This window comes from Euprymna scolopes, chromosome 18 (genome assembly GCF_053919585.1).
Source record: "Euprymna scolopes isolate OS-2025 chromosome 18, ASM5391958v1, whole genome shotgun sequence".
Taxonomy (NCBI): Eukaryota; Metazoa; Mollusca; class Cephalopoda; order Sepiida; family Sepiolidae; genus Euprymna; species Euprymna scolopes.
The window spans coordinates 107,429,747-107,452,283 of record NC_136499.1 but is presented as its reverse complement, the minus strand read 5'-3'; the positions used below and the strand labels follow the sequence as shown (position 1 = coordinate 107,452,283).

The 22,537-nt window shown below is 32.0% G+C and overlaps 1 protein-coding gene and 1 pseudogene across 2 annotated transcripts in view; one reads left to right on the top strand and one right to left on the bottom strand.

The window, feature by feature from the left end:
- Window positions 1-21,102, bottom strand: part of LOC145297746 (mediator of RNA polymerase II transcription subunit 15-like) — a 179,902-nt gene extending 158,800 nt beyond the window's left edge. The window contains exons 1-3 of one of the 2 annotated variants that reach the window (XM_080143972.1): window positions 20,839-21,102; window positions 7,491-7,578; window positions 3,019-3,070 (exon numbers count right to left, since the gene is read on the bottom strand). In XM_080143972.1, coding sequence (XP_080000098.1) covers window positions 3,019-3,070; window positions 7,491-7,578; window positions 20,839-20,903 — 205 coding nt within the window. In that variant the 5' untranslated portion in view covers window positions 20,904-21,102. The remainder of the gene's footprint in view (window positions 1-3,018; window positions 3,071-7,490; window positions 7,579-20,838) is intronic. The other variant, XM_080143971.1, reaches the window with a different exon arrangement.
- LOC145298109 (U2 spliceosomal RNA) lies at window positions 16,808-16,976 on the top strand (annotated as a pseudogene).
- Window positions 21,103-22,537: the final 1,435 nt, after the last annotated feature.

The window sequence follows — 22,537 nt, the reverse complement described above, 5'->3', positions numbered from 1 at the left end:
AGCTTAAGGAAAACCTTAGAGGCTGTCGTTAAGAGACAATTGAGATGATGAAAGAGCCTGTGACAAGGATCCTTGACACGCTCACACAAGAGGAGTTCCATGGGGCCTTTTAGAAGTTGATGGAACGGTACAATAAGTGTATTGCAGCCGGAGGAGATTACTTCGAAGGAGACTAGGGTTTCATGTGTGTACTATTAACAAAAGTGGGCATACGGAAAAAGTCTAGAAACTTATTGAAGGCACCTCGTATGAGGTAGGAATGAATGAAGTAATTTCCTGGAACTTTCTGCCTTTATTAACTAGCAGAGTTTTACTACCATTAATGATGACGTATGGAAGAAAAAAAAAAAAAATCCAATCAGTGAGGTTTGAAGACGTGTGCTACATAGAAATATGAGAATGATATGATAGATGTCTAATATGAGTTTTAAAAACTTCAGAGGAATATTAAATCTGAAGAGTACTTAGTGGATTTTTTTTTTTTTAAATAAATATGTGCAGAACAGGAGACTTCAATGGTATGACCACATCGAAAAAAGTGAATGAAAATTCTTTAGTTAGTAGATGTAGAAGAGTTGCAGTAGGAGTGTCAGAAGGCGAAGGAAAACATGAGGTCATAAGACTGAACTTGGGAAAGAGGGATAAATAAAGACCTGGTCAGAGATACACTACCAAGGCTGCTGTGAGGAAGGTGGGCTCTCTCTACAGTGCTAAAAAGTTACTTACACCTAAAAATATCCTGTACCTCTACAATGCCACCATTTGCCCATCTATGGAGTATTGTCACATTTATTTGCTTTTGGGAGTTTTAATGTTAAAACACTGTTGTCGTTATTTCTAAATATTTTTAGATGAGCATTGATAATATAAAGCACAATTATGTTGATGCACCGGTTCTCGCCAGATTACCGAAGTTAAGATGGGTGACCATTTGGGAAGGTGAGGCGCTGTATGTACCGCAAGGTAAAATACCAGGTTGAGAAACTGGCGTGGTCTATCCTTCTCTTGAGGGTAGAGGGGACTCTCTTAAGCTGTGGCAGGCACCCCATCTAGTGATGGCATCACGATAAAAAAATACCCTTGATAGCCCTGGTGAAGTATCAAGTATTCAGCTATCGACAAGATTTGAATTGCACTACAAACTCGTGAGTTCAATCTCGGCTACGGCCGCACTGGATGGATGGATTGATAATTCGTATTTGAATTATTTTGACTGGTTTTTCTCGTTTCCAATGTTATTTTTACGTTTTGGCTGATATAACTTTCTATCTTCAAGTATGTCTTGTTTAACTCTAGAGAAGGAAAGGGGGCATCTGCATACAATTCCAAACAGAACTATGGGGGTAGCATGCTCTCATTTGGGCTAGTGCATCTGCTGCTAGTCTCTTGCTCCTAGACAACGTTCAAAAGAGTCGCCAATCTGATAGGTCCTGAACTGTCATCTAAGCTTCAGCCTCTGTCTCATCAACAAAATGTTGCATCCCTCTGCCTGTTTTACAAGTATTTTAATGGTGAATGCTCCGATAAACTACAAGACCTTGTACCCACTCCCTCGACATAAATACCTCCGACAAGCAGCAAAATTCCACCCCTACACAGTAGAGATCCCTAGATGTAAGAAAGCTATCTACTCCAATAGTTTTGTCCCCGGAACTGCTAGACTTTGGAATTCCCTTCCGGATTCCTGCTTCTCCCACTGTACTGACATGCAGAAATTCAAGTGTAATGTGAACAAACATCTTGCTGCTCAACTCCCTACATAGTATCTCTGCAACTTATGTCCCTGATAGTAGCCCCCCCCCCACATCAAAGTGACACTGTACCTTGTTTGGGGTGAAAATGTAGTAAAAAAAAATTTTTTTTTTTTTACCTTTTTTTAAATTTTAGTTTGAAAATCAATTTCTGGAAGCTGTCCAGCATATGACAGATTGTAAAATGAACGTTAAACGAAATTTAAAAATGATGCACATTGATTTTTTTTATTCTAACTGTAAAAATATTTGTGTCAGCTAAATATGCTTTAAAGACCGTTTTTATTTATTTATTTATTATGAACATGTTTAAGAATAATCTCTTTCATACGATAAAAATAATATCCACTAAATATTATTTAAATAAAATGAATGCCAATTTAAAAAATTCTATTCATGGGATCTTATTCAATTCTGGAACAATCGATTTTAAAAGGAGTGAAAAAAATCTCAATTTTTGGCAGTTAGCACCTCCTGGGGAGACAAGTAAATAAGAATAGAACTCCAAGATTCACTCCCCACTTTTTCTTTTTTTTTTCATCTTTCATTCCACCTTTTCTTTTTTCCTACATCAAGATTCTACTCCCATTTAGAGATTGATCTTATTTTTGGTTCTAAACAAACCAGAAAACAGTGGAAAATCTATTATTAACAGTTGATAAGAGGGTTTTTTTTTTTTTGTCCTACTCCCCATGAATGTAAGATACTCTCCCCTTCCAAAGTAAATCTGGTATTGTGGTGATTTCAAGTATTTTTTCTTTTTTTTTGCATGTCATTCTTGGCAATCAGACAATCTCATTTTACAAAATGAATAGGCGAAAGCAATAAACCCATTAAAATGAAGGTTTCACTAGACTGTGGGAATATATTATCTAGTCGATATGTCATGTTTCAAAGAGAGAATGGGTAACAGTAACAAAAGCATGCAACATGTAAATAAAATGAGCTGACAACACATGATTAAACAGTGATTATTGATGTCTCCCCCACACATACTAGACAGTGATTTGGACCAAAGATCAAGTTGAATAAATGTCCTCTGTATTCTATCTGTCCTTGTTTCTAGTTAATCCTTTTCAAGGTATGAAGAAGCTTTGATAACAAAACATGTCATCAATCAGAAAGGATCATGTACATATACAAGAATAACTAGCAACAAATATTTATACAAGGTTGAAAACAACAATAGTTCTGCACATAAACACAACAAAATGGTCAAAAGTATAGGAGCAAAAAAAAAAAAAAAAAAAAAAAAAAAAAAACTTACAGAGCTCTGAAACGTGGATAATTAGCTTGGCCAGTAATTCCATATATTCATCCTGTAATTAAGGAGAAAAAAAAGGTGATTAAATATTGTTCAAATATTAAAAACAATGTTTATTAAATAAAATACATTAAAAGAATTTGATATTTGAAACCAATGACAATGCAATATTCAGTTAAAGACACTGTTTGATAGAAACTCATGTGGCAAACATAACTAAAACAATATTGAATTTTTTCACCTAAAAAAAAAAAAAAAAAAAAAAAAAAAAAAAAAAAAAATGGAAGCAGAAATGTTGTTGGTTATGCTTGGAGTTCTGCAGACAAATTTTTTTTTTTTTGCTTTTATAAAGAATTTTATTGGATTTTTTTTTTTTTTTTCTCTCCAAAGAATTTTGATAAATTTTTTTGGTTATTATCCAGAATCCCTCCTATATTAAAAATAAAAAAAAAGGAAAGTCTGTATGAATTATGTACCTGTAACAAAACAAAAATATCATATTCCAAAAATCACAAATCGATCAAGTACTTTTATGTTTATAAAGAAAATCATTGATTAGTGAAAATTAGTAAGCATTACAACAAAAATCTAGCATGAATTGAGTTATCTCCCTTTGTTTCTTGAAAGATTTTTTTTACAAAATGGCAAGCAAGAATCACTTCTTGGATGCTCATAAAATTTGAGTTTCCTATTTAAAAATAAAACTATTTGATCAATTTACAGAGAAAGATAGTAAAATCGTTTTTATGTATAATTTCAAAATAACTGCCATTTTTTCTTTTTCTTTCTTTGCCATTTTTTTCCTTTTTTTTTTATCGTAAAGAAAAAAAAATGAATGCTTATTTAGAGACTAATGCATTACCGGTTTTATTTTTATTGATTTGTCTTAAAGCGTAGCAACCTTTTTCAGTTATCTATATATATAAAAGCGAAAATGTGTGTATATATGTACGCTTTTCCCCAATGTCCACGAAAGGCTTCTTTCAGAGAAGCGCTTGCTCGCTTCGCAACTCCTTAAAACTGTTTATATCATCCATAAATTGTAATATCTCAGAGTTACCCACGGACCTCGCCTGTCTATTTAATTTTATTCACTTTCAAACCTTAATTATTCCACATTTCCCGCATCGGCACGCATTACATTCGCTTTTCGGTAAAGCGAAACTCGACTCTAATCACAGGCCCAGAGCCAGTTTGTTCAATGTCGACTTTGTCATATCAGACGGGCGAGCGGGTTTTTCAACTGACCTCATTAAAAACTGTCCCGCACAAAATCGACGTCACATCAATCAAAAACGAGCACCTGTTTGTTTGTTTTTTCACACTTTACTGCGCGTCGTAAAAGCTTCCTTTTTTTTTTCCACGCACACCGAAAAACACCCGGGCAACGCCGGGTACCCCGAGCTAGTTTAATAATAAATCATGTCATTTTGGAAAAAAGTTTTTTTATGCTTCAAGTAAGGGTGAACCATTAATCGGCAGGATATCAGTAACCGGCCTAATCAGTTACTTTGCTAATTAATTGGTAATCGGACAATTTGCCGATTAATCGGATTGAGGATAAGGTTTAAGAAGTACATGGTGTAAACAGCTGACATTTGGATATAGCATTCTACAATACGTATTGATTATGCTTTCAAAGTTCCAGATCTTTTAACAGTTTTTGCGATATATGATTTTGAAATTAGTATATGATTGTGACATTTGGTACTTTATTTCTGCCGTCAAAATTGAACACATCAGCATTTTTATCGACTTTTAATGAAGTTGCAGTTGGAATTGTTTAAAATAAATAAATAAATAAAAAATAAAATAAAAAGTAGGCATAATAATCATTATGTATAGAATTATATTGAATGTTCATATTAATGTCATTTAATTCAGTTTTATTTGATGATACTTTAAAAATTGTCCATCAGTGCAATTTTGCTATTATAAAATGATGCAATGTTCACTTTTCACACCTCAAAAGTGAAAGTCGAAATTGAATTAGAAATAATTGTACTTTTGTTTCCTATTGTCTTCTTATACAAAAAGTGATGAAAGCATCTTTTATGACATTTTTACTGGTTATTTTTTTGTCAGTTAGTTTCAAAGTTGCCATGTTGTAATTTACACATGTTCGTGCTTCTTCATCCTCAGCAGGGTAGTGTATACTGTTGATCATCAGTGAAAAGTAGATGTAGAATCCAATTCTAAATATGTTTTCTATGCCAATTTTTTTAAAATTAATATTTGAATCAGGGATCTAGGAAAGTAGACATACACAAGTTTTTATCATTTAGATAGGATGAAAATCTTGTTTCCATCGATAACCTGAATTGTTCAACAATAGTAAAAAGGATTCCACTAAAGTTAGAAATGCTAGAATCAGATTGGATAGCTTTTGACAGGAATAACCACAGAGCTAAATTTGTAGGTATTATCACTTATATGGTTGATGTTCTGTAATTTGCTTCCTTGGGGATTTCTTCAAATGGACTCGGGGAACTGGATATTTTTTCAAACAAGTCCCCATTGGTAAGTTGTTAAGGTAGGAATCTATAAACAGCACACATTACAAGAGCTTTTCGTTGTTCTTAATTTATTTTCAGCATATAATATGTTGAATGTCACCATGTGGTTACATCTTAAATGAATTTGTTTTTCCAAATTAAGCTGATCCTGTATTTCAGTTAATTTACTAATTGCTAATAAAAAGCGATTAAAGTGAGAGACTGTATTTCTGTTCGATGTAATGGTTGTTTTCACAGTCTGAGTTACAATGTATGATAGTTATTCGAAATGAAATCACATTCTGACATAAGCAACTATATTTGCTACATCCCGCAAGACTAAGAAAATTTTATTGAAGATTTTATACTCATCCAAAACATTGTGCAATTCTTCACTTATTATTGCACGAGCATGTACCAGGAAATGGAACCACTCCAAGTACAGGTCTACACTGTTCAGAGTCATTTAAAAACCAATGACCTGCTGTTCAAATGTTTGTAGTTCATGAAATTTTGCAGTGAAGTATGTTTTTGATGGAATGCTTTAATTTGAACAAATTTTTCAATAAGCCTATTAAATCCAATGTCAGATGCTACAGAATATGGTTTAATATCAACATAAATCATTTCTCTTATCAAATAATGGATCTCTTGTGACCTGTGATCATTAATATCCCAAATTTTCTTTTTGGCCAATATTGATTCTATAGTTTGGGGCTTCACTGGAAGAGCAGAAATCCTGTAAAGCAGGAGGAGATAACTCAGTCTGTCACTTAACCAAATAAAAATCAATGGCAGGTTGGTAAGATACGAAAACTAATTTTTTTTTTTCAAATACTCGATAATTTTTCCTAATTTTTGGTGAGGATCCTTATGTTTACATGATATGCAAGTATAGAAGAGAGATTATGGAATGCAATTTTTCACCTGTGCACCATACTGTATAAGCACCAAAGTTCACATTTCTCAAAAATTTAATGTTAAGGAATTGTCGATAACAAAAACAAACATAGTGTGATGGTAAATAGCAGAGAACCTCTCAAGTTCATTTGCATTTGACCGTGGAATTATGATTTACTAGCCATTTTGTGTGACCTTGCTCAGAGAAGCCATACATAAGCCACCATGAATCGAAATGTAGAGAAAAAGCCAACCAGGATAAATGTTATAACAACTAGGGTTGGATCAAATACAATTGTATTTGTATTTCAATTGTATTTAAATACAATTTTAATGTATTTGCATTTGTATTTTAACATCACAAGAATAAGTAATTTGTATTTGTATTATGGCATCCAGGAAAATAGTATTTTGTATTTGTATTTATATTTGAGAGAGAAAGAGAGAGAGAGAAGGAAACTTTCAGAGTTCTAATGATAATAAAGTGCAATGCGAACACGATATAGAATGTAATGTAGATGTCAAATTTGGAAGGAAATATTTCTTTTCTTTTTTTTTTTTGCATATTTTCAGATTTCTTTATTACTTTGAAAAAAAAGTACTTATATTTGTTTTTGTTTAAATCAGTTATTGTATTTTTATTTGTATTTTGAGATTGAGGAATAAAAGTATTTGTATTTTTAGACTTAGGAATAAAAGTATTTGTATTTCTGGTAACCTAAACGAAAGTATTTGTATTTGTATTTCAATTGTTAAAAGTCAGTATTTGATCCAACCCTAATAACAACAATAGGGAGATTACGGTGGATAATGATAATGACTGACAATCTAGCTGTGCCAAGTTTTAATCCAATTTGTTTAACAGAAACACTATCACCTAGTGGCATTGGCAACCTTTACGTTGTCCTTTCTCTAAGTATTGAATGTCTTTCTCGAAAGAATTCTAACTAAAAAAATACTGGGGAAACCAATGCTAATAATAGAGTCATCTGATTCATACGAAATGAATAAATGACACTTAAAAGCAGCAGCAGCACTTATGTTTGAAAAGTTAAAATCCAAAGAAAGTCTCTTTCTTACCCGTGATTTGGCCTTTTGATATAAATGATTCTCCATTTCGACACTGGTTTTGGGAATTTTTGAGCCAGACTGGTGCAAAGCTTTATCGCTGAAATTAAACAAGTTTTGTTTTTAAGTCACTAACAACAAAAAGTTTTAAAAAATAAAATAAAAATAAAAATTTTTTTTTAAATACATCACAGAAGTTTTTTTAAATGATAATTTGTATTATTCGGACATCTTGGTTGTTATTTTTATGTCTTGATTGGTGTAAGCTCCAACCTTCTTGTGAAACTTGAGAACTTATACAAAATTTCTAACTCAACTTTTATTTAATCCACAGGAGTAGATTTTTTTTTTCGTACTTGTGCATCCATGTTACCGTGCTGAAATAATATTTAGAAACCCATTCTTAACATGGGGAGGAAAGGATGTTTTGTAAATATTTTGTACTTTCACCTAACAATTTAATAAACAAAAATATTGTAAAAACTGAATTTAACATTGAAAATCCTATTAAAAAAAAAAAATAGCACGGTAACAAGCATCGATATTACTTATTCTGTCAATCAGTTAAAGTAATTTTTATTTCATGCTTAGTATCGCATGCAGTGAGGATTGAACCCCCAGAAAACTATCACTTAGAACCGATTATTACTCAACACTTATCTGTTGTGCCATAGGTCAAAGGCCATACTAAAAAAAAAAAAAAAGAGCTCTCGGATGGTTTCAATAAAAAGCGAGGCAATGTTGGCAGCTGGTTTGGCTGCCCCATACCCAGCATTACAATCTTCAAAGGAAGAAAAATAAAAAGAGAGAATAAAATAAAAATTATTTACTTCCATTATGGACACCAGAATAAAAACAGTCTACCTTTGCAGATTAAATAAAAGGTTCAATTTGAAATTCTGTATAAATTACCAAGTTTGCCAAGATGGTCAGCGATTACAACAACCAAGCAATATGAGAATACCATCCAAGATGAAAACAGTAGTTTGAGTAATCCAGGCGATAATCTATTTGATGAGTTATTCACAAGTTAGTAAAAATTTATTACTGTTAACATTATTATCATGAAGAGATCAAAGTAAAAAAATAATAAAAAATAAAAATTTAAAAAAAAAAAAAAAAAAAAATCAGCACTTTTACACTATCAGAACAAAATTTCAGAAATCGTAAAACTGAATTTCACATGGAAACAATGTTATCTACATATTCCTCATATTTTTAAGATGATTTTATATCCAAAAATTACGAAAATCGATAAGATAGAAAATCATTTATTAAAGAAAATAGAATTTGAAGAAAACGATTGAATATGCTTATGTAAGACACAGGAGAGTTCAAACGGGAGGTAATTTTCCATTTCGATTTAAACAAGATGGCCACAATTTTTCACCTGCTAACACGATTAAAGTTGTTTTTTTTTAAATAATAATTCAGTAATATTCAGGTAATTTCAACTGCATAATTTGGAAGCTAACATTGTAATTTATTAGAATTGACAAAAAAAAAAAAAAAATCAGTAGAAACCATTTTTTTTTTTTTTTTTTTTTTTTAACTTTTTTTAAAACTCCATTTATTATTAAAAATAGCATAGTAACATAGATGCACAAGTACTGGTTTTTTAAACACTAAACACTCGTTTAAAATGGCACAGCTACAGCAAGAATGAATCTCTTTATGGATAAATTCATGTTATCGAAGGAGGAGCTAAAATCTGCTAAAAATGTCTAAACTAAACACTATGTTGCCTCTGATTTGGTTTAGTCCTCTCTCTTCAATACATCTAATTCAACTCTACAAAGATTTTCATTATTTCTTATAACTAGCACTTATTTTTTACGTATGAAACTGAAAGATAGCCTAATACAGTTTCCTTCAGTTATAATCTATTTATTTACTTTACTTTTCAGATTAGAATGTCAGTAAAAGCACGATGTTCAGTTTTAACCCGTGGTTCACAAAATTTGCTGGTCCACCTTGTCATTTGGATGAAACAGCACCCAACTTCATGACAAGTCATCCAGTTTAGTTATTTCCTCGAAAACAGTTATCCCCACTTAAAAAATAGTGAGATTTCTAAGTTAATTGCCAAGGAAATAATTAGTATTCGGCAAGCAGTCAATCCACAATTGCCCTTGTTAAGGTAACATTATATAGGACAGAAGGTCAATATATTTTGCTATAAGAGGGCCAAACATATTGACAGGAAATCTCTTGCAGCAATCCAAGTGAAAAGAACGAAAGAACAGCTAGACAGACTGTTTGATATATCTTCTTGTAGCTGTAAACTTTGTCTTGAGATGTGATGACTTTGCAGTAAAGTGTAAGACAGAAAATTGTCAAAAAGGCACATAATCTGCACTTGTCCTTCTAACAAGGAGGTAAAATTAATTCTAGAGATTCACCTGCAATTATGTTTCTTTTTTGTGGAAAATAAAATAATATATTGGTATTTATTATATAATCTGGCTCTATTATTAAACATGCAAAATTTGCAATTTTCAGGTTCCAATAGAACTGCCATTTGAGCAATTTTTAAATTAATTGATGGAACAACAAAAAGCCTATCAACATTTACTGGTCCTTTGGGGAAACTTTATATCAATAATTATCAAGATTTGTCTCAAGTAGAATTCTAAAAAATTAGTGTCCCTCCCGATCATCATTATCTGACAGCAGAAGAAAAAAATAATTTAAGTGTGAAGACCAGAGGCTACTTTTTGAGTATGCTGTTGGCATTTCTTGTGGAGAAGTTAACGTAGAAAATTGGGCCCTTGAATCAAGGAAGATGACTAACATAAGCCACAAGATTAATGTGTTTATGGACTAGAGTTGTCTATCCTCAAACACTATGATAAATTAAACATTCTGGTCAAATTTATCATCCAAGTGTATGCAGTTAGTTGGTTTGAGATCAAAAACGACAATATTTTTTTTTTAACCAAAAACAGTATATTTTTGGTATGATTCAGAGAACAAAAGAGTTAACTGAAATCCAAATTACTGTTTTAAACAGTTCAAAATATAGTGCTTTTGCACTACTTCCGGAATATAATATCAATGATAAACTCAGATGAATTGGATGTGAGAGAAGAGGGATTCAAACGATTTTGTCCATTAGGTAAATAAATATTTATCCATTAAATCTTATTAGTTTTCTTTATTTACCCAAACAATAGTTAGTTTTATTCATATTACATCGCAAAAATATTAAAAAAATAAGTGTTTTCAAATAATTTTTTTTTCTGTTGTTTTTTCCAGAAATAGTGAACAACTAAAAAAAAAAAAAAAAAAAAAAAAAAAAAAAAAAAAATGATTACTGCTATCAGTTTTGCAGCCACACACTCGTCAAATTTGATTGATTTTTCTCCAAAAGTTGTATTTGGGCAGGAAGCAAGACATAGATACGTTATTACAAAGTCATCATGCCAGCAAATTAGACCTTCATTTTCCTCGAAAGGAAAGTATACAAAACAATTTAGTTCTATTATAACAATTTATATTATTGCATTTAATAAAAAATTAAAATACATGGTTCTGTAACTTGTATCAAGTTGTTATATTGTGTAATACATCTCCACATATCTTTTTGAATTGAGAAATTTAAAAGACTTAGTTGCTAATTAGCTTGTTTTTACAATTTTTGTTTAATCAATGCAGTAAAAGTTGAGACATTTTGCTAGGTGTGATTCATAATTAAAATTATAATTTATGTATTTATTTTTCTTTCAATGTATTTCATATAAATATATCAATTTTAATTGAATATTTTAGAAAAATAGTGAAATTTCAAAGTCAGTGTTGTGAAAAATGCTATGAAAATGGAGGATTTTTCAGCATTTTTCTACACGATTTTTAAAATTAAATGCTCAATTTTCTGTTCAAGATGGGAATCTAATTTTTGGTATATGTTCTTATCACATCAAATCCCAACTATCATCACCAGTGCCATGTTGATTTTCTGAAAAAGTTGCAAATCGACCTGCCCTATTGAGACAAAAGTGTAAACCATGTAATTTGAATAAAAAAAATCTAAATGAACGCATAGCATGTTATTGACAAACAGTAGCTTACGTAGTTATACTTATCTATTTAACTATTAGAAGAATGGGTATGTGGAGGAGGTGTAAATAGACAAATAGATAAAAACTGACGTCATTTTCAATTCTGAATAAAAACAAACGTGTGTTAGCTATAAATAACCCCACCCAAAAAAAAAAACAATGGGCTCAACACTATCTACCTGATCTTCAAAATGAATTTTTTTTTTTAATCATGTTCATGATGTTGGTTTATGTTACATTTAAACTTCTGCATATCAGTATAGCCAAGGAAGCAGGTAGCAGGAAGGGAATTCCAAAGTCTAGCTGTTCGAGAGAAGACACTACTAGAATAGAAAGCTTTCTGGTATTTAGGGACCTCAACAGTGAAGGGGTGAGATCTTATTGCTAAACAGCTATTTCGGGGATATGTACGTCAAAGAAGCACAAGGAGTTCAGAATACATTCCAAATCACATTGTAGACCATTCATAGATATTTATTCAGATGACTTTTATCAATGGCAACACTTTGAAAGGCCGGCAATGACCAAGATTTTTCCGATTCTCCCTTTTCTAACCTTGAGTACGTGGTGCAATGGGGCAAAAAAGGTGTCTGGTTAATTTTAATGCATCCAAAACCAAACTTCGATCTTTCCATCACTAACACCGATCTCCACCTAACCCCAATTGAAAAGAACGGCTTTCGTCTTGAGGAAGCATGATGCTGTGACAAGCTTCTGGGACTGACCTTCGCTTCTGATCTGAAATATTTACATCAAATACGTTGCCAAGGTCACAGGAAAAATGATTGGATCATTCTCCCACTCCAGAAGGTATCTCATTCCCAATGCAACCTCTACATGTGTAAAAGCCAAATAATGGAGAACTTGCCACATCTCGGAGCTCCCTTTCCTGCCTGGATAGGGTACAAAACCAAATCTTAAATCTGGTGGGTGATGGGTGACATCCTTTTCTCTGCTGTGTTACCTCTTTCTCATAGAAGAGACGTTATTGTCATCGCAGGTGCTTCACGTTATGGTTTCCTAGGCACAGCCAAGGCGGTAGTAAGTATTTTCAGGCGGAGTCTCTCTTTAAAAATTTATCAAAAATCAAGTAATTATCTAATCAATACAAAATTTTTACTAGTTATTAAGTGAAGAATGAACTTTAAAACGGTGTACTGTTTTTTTTTCATAATTGATATTTATATATATTTTTTTGCCTACAACCCATTTATTTGCAGTTACAAATATGATTAAAATAATTGGCCAAAACAAAATATATTGTATCGTGAGGAAGGTGAAAATTGTAGATAAAAACAGAAAAAAAAAAACTCTTGTGCACATATCAGATTTTAAGGTTGAAAATCGGAATTTTGAATGCGTTTGAATTTTCTTCTTTTGTGTTTTGAAGTGTGAAATTCATTTTTTTTTTTTATCTACAATCCTCACCCTTCCCACAATACGATATATTTTGTTCAGTTTCGGCTGATTATTTTAAGCATATTTGTACCCACAAATAAAGAGGGAGGATGTAGGCAAAATAAATATATATAAATATCGATTATGAAAAAAAAAGAAAAAAAGTACACCTTTATAACGTTCATTCTTTGCTTAATAAAAAAAAAAAAGAAAAAAAAAAAAAAGAATTTCATATTGATCAGATAATTACTTGATTTTTGGTAGATTTTTAAAGAAGGACTCCGTTAAAAAATGCTTACTCCCTCCTTTCATTTTGGCTATGCTTATACTATGTCATTTTCAAGTCCAACATAAACAAGTTCTTAAACCATCCTCTAAAATAAACAAACTTATTCAATTTCCACCATCACCAATCATCATGAAGTCATTCCTTATCCTTGAGTGGCCTCAAGGCCTTGATAAGTGGTAACTCTACAATATAAAAAAGTTTTTAAAATTTGATCATGATTGGTATGGTCAATCAGACAAACCGTTCTACAGTGTGTTCCACATGGTAGGCCACTTGAAATATGGAGATCATATTACTTTGATAACATAAGGATGGAATACTGTTGCCACATCTGGGCAGGAGCTGCTAGAAAGGACTTGTCCTGCCTTGATAGAGTTCAAAATAGACTTCGTAGCCTCGTAGGAGATGTCCTTTTCTCCTTGCAACCTCTATCTCACAGAAGAGATGTCGCGAGTTTGATGTATCGTTATTTTCATGGAAAGTGTTCGACTGAGCTTCAATCTATAGTTCCCCCCTCGCCAAACTTTCACAAGAAACACTCATCTAACTGAAAATACTATCAATAATTCCCCCCACTCTTTATCTGTGCCTAAACCTAAATTACATGAACAAAGCTTCTTTCTTAGAACTGCACGCCTGTGGAATTGTCTTCCGTTTTCCTGCTTTCCGGCTGACTACAATATGGTTGTCTTCAAGTCTAACGTAAACAAGTTCTTGATGAGCCGTTCCATATAAGTTAACAAATTTACCAAATTGATTACTATATTGTCCAATTGTCTACTGTACACTCTTTAACCCTTATCCTCGAGTGGCCTCTTGGCCTTGATAATGTGGTGATGCCTGTGTAAAAAAAAAAAAAAAAAAAAAAACATTTGTTTTGTTACCACTTTGTACGTTTGTCTACTGTAAAACAAACAAATAATTTATTTACCAAAATTTCTTTAATAAATAGAGTTTACAGAGTAGATATCTCAAAAAAATTAATGTGTAAAAATATTTTGAGCAAAAGATTTTTTCATAATTTTATGAAACAAACTTATTTTCAACACTTTGTTAAAGTTCTGTTTCAGTTTGTTCTGACAGAATGTTTGGTCTATAATACTCCATTTTGTAGACATTCGATTTTTTGTAGTAACACATTTCAAACGCATTTTCTTTGGTCGATTTTTACTTGCTTTCCACCTTAACAATCACCTTTAAAATGACGACTTTCCAGGTTTTCGGATATGCTGAAAACGAATATTGCTTTTAAATTTTCCGCAAATAAATAATTTTCCGGGTATTAAGAAATGTAATTCCTTTGTTATCATTGGTGGCCATTGTTGCACACACACAAACACAAGCGCGTATATATTTTCTGGCCAGTTCAAAGGTGATTGTTAAGGAAAGTAAGTTAAAAATTTACCTTCCTGCCCCCCCTCCCCCGAAATTACATACATGATAGATTTTTTTTTTTTTTTACTCAAAATGGTTTCTCATTTAACCTTTTTTGTACCAATGTTCCTTAAATTGAACATAGTTTTCAACATACTATAGAAATTGTAATTTTGCTTTTAATTCAATTTTTATAAGTTATTTCTATTAAAGTAGCTTCATTTTACTCCAGATTTATGAAAACTTTTATAAATTATTCTTATAGTTAAAATAAATGGAATTTAAAATAGAGCTATAATCACTGTTTTTCTGGATGAGAATTGGAAGGCCTGAAATAACCATAACGCAACCTGACAGAAGTTTTTGATCAAGAGGATATCCTTCAGCAGCAATCAAGGTTTGTATGTATGCTGTTAAAAATATAATACACCTAACAAAAAATTTGATATGAGAAAAATAAAAAAAAGTTTCCATTTATTGGGAGGTTACTGCTCCAAAGGTAGCAACATATATCTTGTATTGTATTACCTAATACTGTACGTTTTATAAGGTATGCACTAAATATTTTAAAAATTATGCATATAAATTTTATATTTCTGACAATATTCATCCTTTTTTTCATAGATGGATCCTCATAAATCACACTGTGTTTGCTAAAGGCAGGACCACAACTTGGAAGAATATCTATGTCGGCTGGAACATTGCCCGCCAATGTAAGATTTGATGGAATGGATCATACATTAGGGTCCACAACACAAGGGAGATGCAAATTGTGCAGCAAAAATACTAAAAATATGTGCAGAAAGTGTAATATTCGGTTACATGCGGAGAGGGGAAAATTGTGTTTTGAAAAATATCATAAGAACCAATGAAAACATATAAAATAAACACTTCTTTTCTTATATTTTAGATCTAGTATATTATACATGGAACTTTATTTTATAGCTTTATAAGAGATCACTTATTTTACAAAGGAATAAATTCTCAGAATTTCAATGTCGTTCACCTGTAACCTCCCAATGTTCCTTAAATGGAACACACAATAAAATAAAAAATTGATATCGTATAAAGTTCAAATTTTATATATAAAGTCATTAAGCTATGGTGAACTCATATTTTAAAAATAAACGAAATCGTAAAGCAAATGCTATGGTCGGTCCAAAAAAGGTTAATAATTTTTAGAAAAATAAACCTATTTTTATCGCATCTCTAATGCAAATATATCATTACCCAAATATATCAAAAGCACCAATATATTAATATATATTTTCTAAGATTTACTCCTAAACTAATTAACAGATCATTATGAATTTTGAAATACAGATGTTAGGCGTATAGGGTGCAAATGTGGGCTATATTTAGTTTTATGCAAAAGGAGTGGAAGCCCTTTATGAAAACTTGGGTACCTCTGATTTTTGTAACATTTTTATTAGACATCAATTAATTCAAATTTCAATTTCTTTGGTGCATTTTAAAGTGTTTTAGGGGGTCATACTATGGGGACAATTTCCCCATTTGAAAATTAAAATATTTCAGATTAGCTCGACGCTCGGCGTTACCCGGTCGTATAATATACATAAACATGATATTTTAATTTATGCAAATTGCGTATGTATTATTATAGAATCAATCTTCTATTGAATATTATATATTACGAGGAATAATCTGCCCGGTGAACTAATTTGGGGGAAAAAAAAAAAAAAAAATTAATGATAATGTTGTTCATCAAATTTTTTCTGTCAAAAACTTGTTTACATTGGACTTGAAGACAATCAAATTGTAGTCAGCTGGAAAGCAGGCAATCGGAAGAGTTCCACAGGCGTGCACTTCTAAAAAAGAAGCTTTGTTCATGGAATCTACATTTAGGTTTAGGCACAGATAAAGAGTGTGGTAAATTATTGATAGTGGTTTTGGCTAGACAAGTTTTTCTCGTGAAAGTTTGGCGATGGGGAACCATGGATTGAAGCTCACACAAAGTGACTTTTATAATCGTAGAGATTAGCATTAAATTTTATAATCATTAGATGCCAATTTCTCAAGACCCCTTAAACAGCATTAAATTGTAGACTTTTTTTAGAATCCAAATAATGTAATTAAGTTTGATTTAAGTTAGAATAAGAATTCTAGACGTAAGGTCTAGTATCATATCTTGATTTTAACATTTAAAAGAGGACATAAAAGTGGTGCAAAATCGCTGGACATTTTCCAGCATTTCTTGGCATTTGGGCCAAGATCAAAGTGTAGTATCTGTTCCGGCAGATGCTGCAATAAGTTTCTGGTCCATGTAAGGGCAACCCTATATACCAAGAGGCTCTCACTAACAGCTCCCCCTCCCCTCCTCTCGGACGGACGGGGGGGGGGGGAGCTGGTCCCCTTTTCCCTTCCCACATTAAAAAACGGCCTAATTTGCTCTTGTGGGGAAGCAAATAAATACCATAAACAAAATGAAAAGTGTCCAAAATAATAAATGTATAACAAATGTTCGGTACTTCTGCATTTATCAACCCACGATTTCCACATAGTTACTTGGATGTGCCCAGCGAATGACGGGAAGAACCTGAAACAGTCAACAATTTTCTGGATATTAAGACATTTTTTTTTTTTTCCCAATGTATTACTTCATGAATTTCAGTGGTCGTTGCCATTCTTAACATAAGGAGAGGGGTTGTAACAATTTGTGTTTTTTTTGTAGTAAGGCTCGCCCCGCCGTTTCCAGTTCTTTCTGTCATCTGCCGGACACACCCGAGCAATTTCATGGAAATCATGCGTTCATAAATGCGAAAGTACCAAAGTAGTGCCGAGTTGGTAAGTTAGAACAACGACAAGACGGCTGATATCCAGACGTTCATCTTGGAAGTCTTGATAATCGCTTACATCATAAAAATAAAACAAAATGATAGAACTTCACCCAATAAATGTCACCGTGACATCTATTAGGTGGAAGAAGTTCTTATTAGCATATTGATTTTTTTTTTTCTTGCTTTAATTAAAGGGTATGATTCTAATCTGCCTTAAGTACTTGTGCACCTATTGAAATGTGCTGAAATAAAGTTATTTAGAAAGCCATTCTTAACATAGGGAGAGGAGGATGTTCATCTAACAATTTTAAAAAAAGATAGCCTAAAACTTGAAAATACTATTTAAAAATAACGCTGTTCAATAAGTGTACCAGTACCACAAGCACTATGCACCCCCCCCTTTTTTTTTTGCTTTATTTATAATTTAATTGGAGAAGGGGCAGGGCCGCCACTCTCCTCCCCAAGACTCCCCATGTTAAGAACGGTTTTCGTTTGTTTTTTTTTTGGGGGGGTGCAATTTTTTCAGTGGATTGTTATTGATTGGACACTAATATTGGGGGAGGGGGGGATTTTCGTTCAGGTCCGCCAAAAGTGGATTTATTGGAGCCTAGATAATCGCTCAAGAATAAAAAAATTGAAGAAACTCGCCTAATAAATGTTACCGTGACATTTATTGAGAGTTTTTACCACTATTTTGTTTGATCTTCAATTTTCGAGTGATTATCTAAACATAGATGTGACCCTTATCCTATCGTGTCGGCCATTTTTTCTTGTGCTCACATAACACTCGACACTTGTTCTTCGAACTGAATAAACGCTTTGAAATAAGTTAAAACGCCCAAAACCTCCCCATCTAGGTAGACGAATAACTTATCGAGGGCTAGTAGTCACTGCAGAGAGTGATCCGCGCTATTTTTTAAATCGTATTTCCAAGTTTAATTAAAGTTTTATGATATATTTTTTTTTATTCAATTGTAAGATTGAAGTATAGAATAGGTATAACCCCCCCCCCCATGTTAAGAATGGCTTTTTAAATAATAACGTTATTATTTACGTCCGGATCGGATCACTCTCTGCACTAGTACCTTATCGTGGCTTTTGATAACATTTATTTGCTATAGTTTTTTTTTTTTTTGTACTCATGCAGTCATGCACCTTATGTTACCATACTGAAATAACATTATTTAGAAAGCCATTCTTAACAAGGGAAGGGAAGGGTGTTTTCTAACTATTCTCTACTTTCACTTAATATAAAAGATATCGTAAAACTTGAATTTAACTTGAAAATACTATTTGGTACTTACTCATATACACTTCAATTGTTGATCCGTGCTGAAATAACATTTAGAAAGCCATTCTTAACATGGGGACGAGGGGGGGGGGGAAGAGTACCTAACCTGTACTTTCACTTAATAAAAACATATCGTTAAACTTGAAAATACTATTTAAAAAATAGCGCGGTAACAAACGTGCATAAGAGCACCGCACACCGCTTTTTTAACACTTTCGTTCAGTAGTCATTTGTAAAACATACTCAAATATATTTGATTAATAGGAACTAATTTTTAGAATGTGCAAGAAGTCACAGAGATGCGAAAATAAAAAAGACGATTTGTTTTATAGCATAGATTTGACATTACAATGCTTTGAAATTAAAACATCGTTTTATTTATTTATTATTTAATTATTTGGTGCTAATGAATGCAGAGAGTGATCCGGCGGATCCGCGCTATTTTTTAAATCGTATTTCCACGTTTAATTAAAGTTTTATATGTTTGTTTGTTTTTTTTATCCAATTGTAAGGTTAAAGTACAGAATAGGTACAAAACACCTTCCCCTCCCCATGTTAAGAATGGCTTTTTAAATAACGTTATTTTTTCAGCACGGATCACTCTCTGCATGAGTACCAATTATTTTTTATTTTTATTTTTTTATCTATGCAGAATACGGATCGTGCTTTTGTTTTTAGGTAGAATTTTCAAGTGAAATTTTTACGATGTGTGCGCGCGCGCGAGTGTGGTGAAAGAGTTAAAAATAAATTTTTAAAAAGCCCTCCCCACGTTATTTCATCACGGCCCCTATTTGTAGAAGTATCCAATTTTTTTAAAGACAGAATAAATGTACTTTTACGGAATTTGAATCGAGCCAAACTGGCTTTTGCCGAACCAGGTCTAAAACTTAAATTAGGATCAGTTAGGGTAATTATGCAGAATAATACGAACCATGCTAAAATAATGTATTTAGAAAGCCATTCTTAAAATTAGGAGAGAGGGTTTTTTTTTTCTGTACTTTCACCTAACAATTTAATAAACAAAAGATACTTAAAAAAAAAAAAAATGGAACTTCCCTGGAAAATTATATACAAACCTATTTACTATGCCTCCCCACGGGACAGAGTTAGACACCAGGGTCGTTTTTTAACGTAAAGAAAAGGTACAAAAATAACAAAACAAAATTGTAGTACTAAGTGCACTTATTGATCCGTGCTGAAATAATAACGTTATTATTTAAAAAGCCGTTCTTAATGTGTGGAGGGGAGGGTGTTTTGCAACTATTCTATACTTTAACCTTACAATTGAATAAAAAAAATAAATAAATAAATAAAAACTTTAATTAAACTTGGAAATACGATTTAAAAAATAGCGCGGATCAGTAAGTGCACTAGCACCAAAATTGTCTCAGTCGTGAAGGACTGATCCGATCCTCCACTGAAAGAGAACAAGAAATGGAAGTTCAGCATCTGAAGAACAGATACTACACTTTGATACAAATGTAGCAAAGTTCGTATTCAGCATAAATACCAGTTAGGTAAGTGTTAAAAAATTAAAAAAATAAATAAAAAATCGGTATAGATTGTGTTGAAGTACTGGAAAATACCCATTAGAATATATATATATATATATATATATATATATATATATGTTTATTTTACATAAACGTTGTTAGATTTCTTCGAAATTCTTTAATGAGGTTAAGAGTGGAACAAAAAAATGCCGTCTTTTTTTTTTATTTATTTATTTAGTTGCAAAGAATGAAACCAAACAGGAATCATTTTTACAGACATTTTTTATATCTATTTATCAAAATCTAATCCTCTAATGTTTAATCCCTATTTTCCTACCTAATATAATAATTAAAATAAAACACCATATCAAAATAATTAAAACAATGTGTACTTTTTTTTTAAACATCAGATTGACTTCTTTATACAAAAAACAAAAAGGTTTGTTTTATCTAGTTTTACTTTAAATAGTTTGTTTTACTTGTGCATTGTGCACTGTGCAGACTATTTTATATATATATATATATATATATATATATATATATATATATATATATATATTTGGGTGGTATGAAAAAATATTTTTCCATGCTTAGAAACAAATGTTTTTGTGCTTTTTTTTTTTTGTTTTGTTTTGTTTGTTTTTTGTATAACTTACATTTGTGCAACCACCCGGTTACGGAAAGTGGCATTTCTCCAATCATTCGTAGATATATCAGACATGATGAGATTTGTTTCTTTTGTATTGGAAATTAAAAAAAAAAAAGGAAAAAAACACTATCAAAACGAAGGAATGACTCCTTTACGACTTTTTTTTTTTTTTTGAATATAAATATATATATATATATTTTTTATGTGGCTTAAAAATATAGGTTTGAGTTCGTTTTGTTACGTGCTGGTAATGGTGAGCTCCCTTCTTTTTAGTATTGGTAACTGCCACTTCCGACCACGTGATGATCACATCCGGCGAGGGAAAGTCACATGATCATCACATCCGGTATAAAAAAAAAATAAATAAATAAAAAAAAATCAAAAAAAAAATCATGATATTCCATTCTGTGTAATCTCCTACCTTCTTCAGATCTAATCTTGTCAAACTTGAGAATATTTCTGTCGAACTCGGGAACTTATTTTACCTTTTTCTTTCAATTTGACGAAACTTGTTTTTATTATTTTTTCCCCGTTTTGTATATAGACAATTTGGCTTGTCCTTTAATTTTTTTTTTTTTTTCTTTTATATGTTAGCCAGTTTTCACAAAAAATGGCTTCTGTTGGTCGACCAAAAAACCCTTCATCAATTGTGAATGATGACGCAGAAATTCTGAGCGCGGATTTTATGTCTAATGAGAAAATTAGACTGCTGGATCTTCCAACGGATAACATTTCAAGTATGAGATGGCTTGCAAGCCGACGCCTTATAAAAAATAAAATTGACTGTGATATTTGCCACAATCCTTGCACACTGGTCAAATATATGCAAGGACTCGATGAGTATAGGTGGATATGCAGGAAAGACAAATTTAGCAAATCCCTGAGGGAAAATTCCATTTTCAGTGGAAGTCACCTGCATCTTCATATTATTATACGAATAATATATATGTGGGCAATGGACTATTCCCAGGATATTATGTCTTGGGAAACTGATGTAAGTAAAAACACAATTGTGGACTGGTGCAATTTATTCCGAGAAATTAGCGAGGAGTACCCGGAGGAAAACCCTCAGAAACTCGAAGGTATTACCGAAGAAGGCATCCCAACAGATGTGAAAATCGAAGAAAGCTTTTTCTTTCATCACAAGTATCACAGAGGAAACCGATTTGGCAGGATGCTGCGAAATATTGCCAGATGTTATGTTATCTAATCGTTTCGTTTTATTTTATTTAACCCGTCCAAATGTAAAATGAATTTATTTTATTTGGTTCAGATGCAAAATAAAAACTTCATAATTTTTCGTTTCTTTTGTTTTGTTTTATTGTTAATGTAAAATAAATTTATTTTATTCCGTACAATTTTTTTTTTTTTTTTTTTTTTACATGGGTGTCACCACTTATCAAGGCCCAGAGGCCACTCAAGGATAAGGGTTAATAGGTATACATTAGTCATTGTGATTTTAGCATAGTAAACAGCAGGAATTTTGTAACTTGGATTACTTAGGGGGACGATTCAATTAGAACTTGTTCACATTGGACTTTTTCTTTTTTTTTTTTTTTTCATAGGTATCAACACATTATCAAGGCCAAGAGGCCACTCAAGGATAAGGGTTAAAGAGTGTAAAGTAGAAATTGGACAATATAATAATCATTAGTAGTGAAAATTTGTTAAACTTGATAACTTATATGGAACGGCTCATCAAGAAC